This window comes from Trematomus bernacchii, unplaced genomic scaffold (assembly GCF_902827165.1).
Source record: "Trematomus bernacchii unplaced genomic scaffold, fTreBer1.1, whole genome shotgun sequence".
In the NCBI taxonomy this organism is placed as follows: Eukaryota; Metazoa; Chordata; class Actinopteri; order Perciformes; family Nototheniidae; genus Trematomus; species Trematomus bernacchii.
The window spans coordinates 727,679-736,383 of record NW_022987569.1 but is presented as its reverse complement, the minus strand read 5'-3'; the positions used below and the strand labels follow the sequence as shown (position 1 = coordinate 736,383).

General features: G+C 41.5%; 1 protein-coding gene across 1 annotated transcript; it reads left to right on the top strand.

Annotated features, from left to right (window-relative positions):
* The first annotated feature begins 640 nt into the window (after positions 1 to 640).
* On the top strand, positions 641 to 2,671 carry LOC117479150. Its single transcript, XM_034126150.1, has 3 exons — positions 641 to 695; positions 1,726 to 1,861; positions 2,066 to 2,671. The coding sequence occupies exons 2-3, from the start codon at positions 1,748 to 1,750 to the stop codon at positions 2,669 to 2,671; spliced, it is 720 nt and encodes a 239-aa protein (XP_033982041.1). The 5' UTR covers positions 641 to 695; positions 1,726 to 1,747.
* The last annotated feature ends 6,034 nt before the right edge of the window (positions 2,672 to 8,705 follow it).

Below are 8,705 nucleotides of genomic sequence, written 5' to 3'. Positions count from 1 at the left end.
TAGCCGTAATACTGCTCGGCTGCTTCCGGTTTACTTCCGGCCTGCGTAGCTGAGCGGGAGATCGTCCACAAAGGTTTTACTGTTTAAATCTATGGTTTAAATATGAGTCGACGGAAGATTTTCAAAACGGAACATTTGCAAAGACAAGTGAATAACTACTCCGAGCACTGCTGTGTCCCACTTTGTACGGCGTCAGCTAAATTCAACGGCGTCCTAAGTTTCCATGGCTTTCCGACCGAACTCGAGCTGCGAAGACAGTGGCTAGTAAAAATACGGCGCGATGACTTTACAATATCCTCTCACTCCAAGGTCTGCAGTCGTCACTTCGCTACGGATCAACTAATAGAGCCAAAAACCCTTGATGGCCGTAGGAGGCTTGTGAAAGGTGCTGTACCAACTCTGTTTGAGTGGAATCACTTTACTGCTCAAACACAGCGGGCTAGTGTTTGGGAGAGAAGGGAGCGGCCCACTGAACCAGTCTCTCGGGAGGAGCAGGAAGAGCACATCGATGTCCGTGACCATGATTACTGCTCAACCCCTGAACCAGCTTCACTGGACATGTCCTCTCAAGCTACAGAAGACAACTCCAAAACAGTGGAGGATCTGCAGAAGCAACTGCAGGAGTTAAGAGTCTAGCGAGAGTTTTGCTTACAGCGGTTTGCTGGCTCCGACGACAACATCCGATTCTATACCAGGTAATGTTTTGTCTCAATTCTATCCAAGTTTTTGAGATGGGTTAGCTTATAAAGAATCCTGTTTACCTGCCGTGTGACCGCTGACTATATGCATGCAGTGTTGGGATATTTTATTTATTTAATCGTTTATTTGGTAGGGACAATGCACAGTAATGAACACTTACAACATTAAAATGTATCAAGCGTAACAGTGCCAGATTTAGCTTTGAGCTAATTTCCATCCGCAGTCCCTCACATTAAACATTTAAGAAAATTACATTTTACAAACATGGTAAAAACAAAATACATGATATGCAAAAAGTGCAAAAGAGCAAGAGCAGCATACACAAGTATTTACCACATGGCAGTACAATATAGCAGCTACGACATATAAAGTGCAAGAAAAGATAAAAGTGCTAGATAAAGTGCAAGAGGAGATACCCCTGTGTTAACGGAGAGGACATTTTGACCAAAAGTGGTCCGTCTGTGGTGGAGTTCAGTCTCCTCTGGTTTCTGACCTAGTGCAGCATCCAGTGTGTTTTTTGTCAACTTAACTGAAGTATAAGTACAAATACTATGGTTTTAAAATACTCCTGAACTGAACATGTAGAATCATAAATCATGTGTTTTCATATATAAAAAGTAACTAGAAACTATGAAGGTTAACTAAATGTGGTGGAGTAAAACATACTAATACTAACAACATACTGATAATACTTTACTACAAGTGGAAATCTTCAAAACCTTACCAAAGTAAAAGTATGTCAATATCCACTGCGTTTCCCCCGGTTGCACACTTAAGAATGAAGAATAAAAGTAGTCATTGTGTGTAAAATGTTCCCTGTATGTTTTAGATTATTATTACTGCTGCTTTAATGTAGTTGTTACATTTTACTGCTGTAGATTACTATACCTGCACCAAGTGCCTTCTTAATCAGTTTGAATTGTAATGTATTATAGCAAACAAGAGGAAAACATTAGCCCATGTGTTACAGTTAACACGATTGTATTTACTGTTAATTAATGACTGACATGTGTCTTTTGTGAACAGATTCCCGAGCTATAACCACCTGATGGCCTTCTGGTCTTTGATTGAGCCTTCAATTCATAAAATGGTTCGTGTTACAAGAGCGATATCAGCTGCCAAGAGGAATGAAGAAGTGGTTACACACGCACGTCCATCAACGGTAGGCTACGTTTCTTTTAACACACAATCTAAACACAAACTGAAGGGAAAATGTTTCTCCGACATTTCATTGCTTTTGTGTAGGCTAAAAGGCTAAAGTACTCAATCCTTTTTTAATACATCAGAGAACTAAAACAACTTCATGTTTTCCCAGTGTGCTACACTCACATTAATATAGTAACCTTTTTTAGTTTTTATCTTCCAGAGACAGCTGCTTCAGCCAATTGACGAGTTCTTTCTTTTTCTATGCTTCCTGTCGGTGGGTTTGAAAGAGAGGGACCTTGCAAACCGCTTCAACGTACACCAGTCCACTGTGAGCCGCATCATTGCAACATGGACAAGTTTTCTTACAACTTTATTGGGGTCACAGTGCATCTGGCTTACACCTGCAGAAGTTCAAGCCCACCTCCCAGAGGCATTCAAAGATTTCCCAGACACACAGGTGATCCTGGATTGCACAGAGCTGAGGTGTCAAACACCATCCTCACTCCTCCTCCAAAGTGAAATGTATTCTACATACAAATCTCACTGCACCATGAAAGCCCTGGTTGGCATAGCCCCACATGGCGCAGTGACATTTGTTTCCAGTCTGTATGGTGGTTCTGTCAGCGACAAGGAGATTTTCAAACAATCTGGAATAGCTGCGTTGTTGACTGAAAACATGGCAGTGATGGTAGATAAGGGCTTCCTGATCAGCGATTGCTGCAAATGCAAGGTGTACTGCCCACCAGCAGAAGCAAATGCCAGCCTATCAGGTGAGGGAGACACAGGCCATTGCCAGACTGAGGGTTCATGTGGAGCGTGTCATTAGGAGGATAAAAGAGAACAAGCTTTTTGATGGTGTCATCCTCCTGTCCCATGCCTACAACATCAACCAACTGTTTGCAGTAGCATGTATGCTGTCAAACTATCAGAACAAAGCACTGGTCAAGAAATGGGTGAAATAAGACAAGATGATGACACCTGTGCAGGTAGCTGTGATTAAGCTGGGTGAGCACACCGTAATCCCGTGTTGCCTAACACACGCTAGTGTTTTGTTTGAATAAATGGTAAATTGCAAATTACAATGTGTTGATGATTTCTTACAAATGCAATGATTTACTATTAATTACAAAAAATCACTTCACTTTATTGTCTTTTTAAATACAATTGTATATTTATTTACATATATGAAATGTGACAAACAATATATATCAAAAACATGTGGGCAAGTGGGGTGTTGGTGGTGTGTCAGTGTGAAGTGTGGTGTACCGAGACGTCAAAGCAGGCATCTGATAGGACAGAACACTGCCCTCCTGCACCATCCCGAAGGCACTTTCCACAAGGGTCTCATGTTCATTGTGGTCACAAGCAGTCTGTCTTCAATGCTGAATGCTGAGTATGCCTCCGTAACTCTGAACAGGCAGGGATCTGGTAATGGCCCCACCATGCCTCTGTAGAATCCACTCCTACAAAGAATGGCAAAGACAATATAGCACATTAATGTGACAATAAAGGTAAGGAATACAGCACCAGAATAGCATTATGAATTTTAAAAAACACAGGAAACACAATTTTTCAGCTAAAATTACCTTACTCCAGTCTGCACCATCCTATTTGGTAGAGGCTTGTTGAAGACCATGGAGTTGATGGGCCCTGGCTTCACACCCTTAAGGAAAAGACAATTACTGTTAGTTGAGTCACTTTAAAACAAAAACTCTGTGAAAGAAGTATTTGAACCTTATTGAAATTACCATTGTTCGCGGCTTGTGCCATTGCTGTTCCGATTCAGTACAGCTATGCACAGGCGGCACAACTGGCATGTTCAGTTCAGTGTAGTGTGCCGTTTGGAACAGCAATGCTACTGTGTGATTGCACAAAACAGTTCCTGCAACACAGGAGCACTGGTTGTGCTGGTGATGAATCACGAAGCGTTATCTAAAAAAGAGAGAAGAAATACTAGTGATTAGTAACCTCACTTGTGGTAAATGAGGCAGGAGGTTATGAGTAGAATTATTGGTTATTTTTACTGACCCATTATCCTAGAAGAAGCATGTATTCCTGAATGCTTAGTGTTATCCTCTAACCCTACACTGTAAAAAAAAAACTCGTAAAAAAACGGTCAAAGTACTGGCAGCAGCGGCTGCCAAACAAAAACCCTTAAATTAAAGTAAAATACTTTAACTGAAATAAAGTGAATAAGCCATTAATTTACGGGAATTGTCCTTAAAGATTTTACAGGAAAATACTCTAATTTTACAGATTTATCCTCTTTTTACAGTCAATAACCTTTAATAAAAGTACATTACTAATACTTTAACGTGCAAATACTCTTAATTTTACAGATTTATCCTCTCTTTTTACAGTCAATAACCTTTAATAAAAGTACATTACTAATACTTTAACGTACAAATACTCTAATTTTACAGATTTATCCTCTCTTTTTACAGTCAATAACCTTTAATAAAAGTACATTACTAATACTTTAACGTACAAATACTCTAATTTTACAGATTTATCCTCTCTTTTTACAGTCAATAACCTTTAATAAAAGTACAGCACTAAAACTTCTACGGGCAAAAAACCCGTAAAAAAACGGTCAAATGACTGGCAGCAGCGGCTGCCAAACAAAAACCATAAAATCAAAGTAAAAATACTTTAACTCAAATAAAGTGCAAAAGCAATTAATATACAGAAATTGTCCTTAACGATTTTACAGGAAACTTTCCTCTCTTTTCAAAATCCATTGTCTTAAAATGTTACATTCAAATACCTTAAATAAAGTTCTGATGAGAAAAACATTTTTTTACATTTTTTTTTTATTAGATTTGTATGATCAAACACTAAAATAAATACAGAACCTAAAGTTCTACAGGTAGAATACTGTTATTTTACAGCTTTTTTCTAACATTTTCCAATCAAACAGGTTCAATAAAATCACAAAATGTTCTGTAGGAAACAATTACTCTGAAAACTTAAAATATAAAAATATTTGTAGAATTATAGTACAACTAATGAATACAGCATTTCATATTTAAACATCATACTTATAAACAGTAGAAACAAAAAGTAAGTTGAATTTTTTTAAGAGTACTTTGAAACATTCTCAACTGAAAATAACAGAAATTACAAAATGGCAACATATGTTCACATTGTCAATTTGAAGGAGCAGTGTGCAGGATTTAGTACGTCTAACAATGGGGATGTAGGTTCCAACCAATGGATAACTTGTTCACTCACCCTCCTATCCCAAGTTTGTAGAATGTATATTGGCTGCAAAAACCTTGAGGCCCAATCATGTTTCCTCTGTCCATTCTGCGCTACTGTAGACGTGGCAGTGCAACCTAGAGGACAAAAAGATCAGAATCAGAAACAGGTTTTTCACACGTATGAGGAATTTGACTAGGTGTCGTACATACACATATAAATAAAAAAAATTGAATAAAAAAAAGTACACAGATAGCGAACTATATTAAGAACACTGTAATAAAAATATAGTAAGATATCAATAAAATAAAGCAGTAATATACATCGAAATAGAATGCAATAAATTATAGAATATAAAATATGTGCAGTAAGCAATATTTAAACATTGCATTATTTACCATCCTGTGATCTCCATTATGTAATGCATAGAGTCTGCGTTGTGGATGAGGTTAAGTGTCAGTGGGGGGGCCTTGTTGAGGTCCTGATGGAGAGAGGTTCTGGTCCTGATGGAGAGAGGTTCTGGTCCTGATGGAGAGAGGTTTTGGTCCTGATGGGGAGAGGTTCTGGTCCTGGTGGAGAGAGGTTTTGGTCCTGATGGAGAGAGGTTCTGGTCCTGATGGAGAGAGGTTTTGGTCCTGATGGAGAGAGGTTCTGGTCCTGATGGAGAGAGGTTCTGGTCCTGATGGAGAGAGGTTCTGATCCTGATGGAGAGAGGTTTTGGTCCTGATGGAGAGAGGTTTTGATCCTGATGGAGAGAGGTTCTGGTCCTGATGGAGAGAGGTTTTGGTCCTGATGGAGAGAGGTTTTGGTCCTGATGGAGAGAGGTTCTGGTCCTGATGGAGAGAGGTTTTGGTCCTGATGGAGAGGTTCTGGTCCTGATGGAGAGAGGTTCTGGTCCTGATGGAGAGAGGTTCTGGTCCTGATGGAGAGAGGTTTTGGTCCTGATGGAGAGAGGTTTTGGTCCTGATGGAGCGCAGCCTCCTGCCAGAGGGGAGGGGGGTGAACAGTTTGTGTCCAGGGTGGGAGGGATCGGCCACTATCTTTCCTGCCCGCCTCAGGGTCCTGGAGGCATGCAGGTCGTGGAGGGATGGCAGATTGCAGCCTATCACCTTCTCTGCAGAGCAGATGACACGCTGCAGCCTGCCCTTATCCTTGGCTGTGGCTGCAGCGTACCAGATGCTGATGGAGGAGGTGAGGATGGACTCCATGATGGAGGTGTAGAAGTTCACCATCATCGTCTTTGGCAGGTTGAATTTCTTCAGCTGCCTCAGGAAGAACATCCTCTGCTGGGCTTTTTTGATGAGGGAGCTGCTGTTCTGCTCCCATTTGAGGTCCTGGGCGATGATGGTGCCCAGGAAGCGGAAAGACTCCACAGCAGTGACTGGGGAGTCACACAGAGTGATGGGGAGTCATACAGAGTGATGGGGAGTCACACAGAGTGATGGTGAGCCACACAGAGTGATGGGGGCGGGCGGGGCTGCGTTCTTCCTAAAGTCCACAACCATCTCCACTGTCTTGAGAGCGTTGAGCTCCAGGTGGTTTTCCCCACACCAGGTCACCAGATGGTCCATCTCCCACCTGTAGGCAGACTCGTCCCCACCAGAGATGAGTCCGATGAGCGTGGTGTCGTCTGAACTTCAGGAGCTTGACAGACTGATGACTGGAGGTGCAGCTGTTGGTGTACAGGGAGAAGAGCAGAGGGGAAAGAACGCAGCCTTGAGGGGTACCGGTGCTGATGGTCAGAGACGTGTTTCCCCAGCCTCACGTGCTGCTTCCTGTCAGACAGGAAGTCTGTGATCCACCTGCAGCTGGGAGAGCTTGTCCTGCAGCAGAGCTGGGATGATGGTGTTGAAGGCAGAGCTGAAGTCCACAAACAGGATCCTGGCGTAGGTTCCTGCTGTGTCCAGGTGCTGGAGGAGGAAGTGAAGTGATAACTATTAGTAAACCATAATGATGGATGTTATTATCAGCAGCTGCCAATAGATCCCCTAAATCTTGTATGATGGACCACACACACACACACACACACACACACACACACACACACACACACACACACACACACACACACACACACACACACACACACACAATTGAGAGCATCCCAAGGGCATTGATTATTTCATAAGTTTAGAAGGGGGGAACATAGTCTAACAACAGTTAGCTTTTGTTAATTTTACCTCGAGCCAAACTTGTGATACTTGTTTCTGAAATCCCTTTCTCTTAAAGTGAATAAAAAACAAAAAAAACAATGGAGCTTACCCTAAAACTAACCACTGGATTGCTTGTCTAACATGACCTAGTCCATGTTAGCGAAGTACAACTGGGATTTCGAGGGGGAAGATATGCTTGGTTGATTCTAATTTTTACTTTCTTACTTTTTGAATAAAAATCATGTTTGTATCACTACACTTCTAAGGGACAACATGGGTCAAACATTGCCCGTATTCTTTTGCTATGTTATTTCATGCATGGCTGAGTGTTTATTTACTATACATTTTCAAAAATAATTCATTTTAGCAGTGATTTGGACCAAGCATGTATGATGTAGTAATACAACAAGTATTTTAGTTCACACAGTGTGACATTAGCTAGTCATGTTAGCTTGTAATATATAGAGCAGAGCTAACTAGCAAGTTAGCCGAACGTTAGCGGTTAGCTGTTTATGCTATGCTAGCTGTTGGCTACTGAACATTAACAAACTGGATTCCGCTGTAAGAAAGCTGTGAAACTTTACATTAAACTTGGCGACAACACTGTGACACCCCGCTGCATGTTTATGTGTAATTCTCCCGTGTTGGAGACGAGAGGTGGAGCGGCAGCACTGCAATAAGCTGTAAACTAACGTTAGCAGCCACCTTGTTAAACCAGGTTTGGGCGCAACATCTTGCAAGACACAGCATCTCAGGGCTTCTTAACATTTAACAACCTATTAATGATGCAAACTCAGCTAACTAGAAGAAGAAACGTAACCTTAAATAAAAAATAAAACATTCACAAACTAAGGATTATCTAAATACATGTTTAACTCCATTACAGTTGCAGGACTCACCAGATCTCAAGTCTTCTGTTCTTTGTTGACGTCCCGATGCTCATATTTAACGTGTAGATGTAAAACGATCCCGATATTAATCCATTAATCCATAAACTCCTGCAGCTCCGAGCCGGAGCTGGAAAAGCGCCGGTGTTCCGGATTAACTGGTTCCCCGATCAACTGGGGCACAGATGTGAGGGGCGTGGCCTTCGACTGAAATACACATTTTGATCGCTTCTTCTGTCGTTTACATAAATGTTTTGGTATATTTGGCTCGGTAGGAAGACTTTGATGCACATTCAGTACCCGTGTGTGAGGTTGTGGTTACGATGGCGATATCCGGACGCGAACAGCGAGGACTACACGAAAAGAAACGAGTTGACTGGGGATGTCTGTTCAAAACATTGCGAGCTCCAATAAATCATTTAAACCAGCTATTGTTGCCAGAGTTATTACTGATTATCGTTCTTAATGTGATACCAAGTCCATCTGAGACCTGTGTACACCTTCAGATAGCCTCCAAGTGAAGCGTACGTTGTTTACTCACAGTTTGAAAGCAGCGTGGAGAACTCCTCAGCTGTGCTAAGCTGTGATCCGCTCCAATAAATCATTAAAACCAGCTATT

What these genes read in the sequence shown, in the direction of transcription:
- LOC117479150 (XM_034126150.1), top strand. Translation starts at nt 1,748, where the DNA reads ATGGCCTTCTGGTCTTTGATTGAGCCTTCAATTCATAAAATGGTTCGT. An exon ending in CACACGCACGTCCATCAACG is followed by an intron (nt 1,862 to 2,065) that starts GTAGGCTACGTT and finishes TTTATCTTCCAG; the next exon opens with AGACAGCTGCTTCAGCCAAT.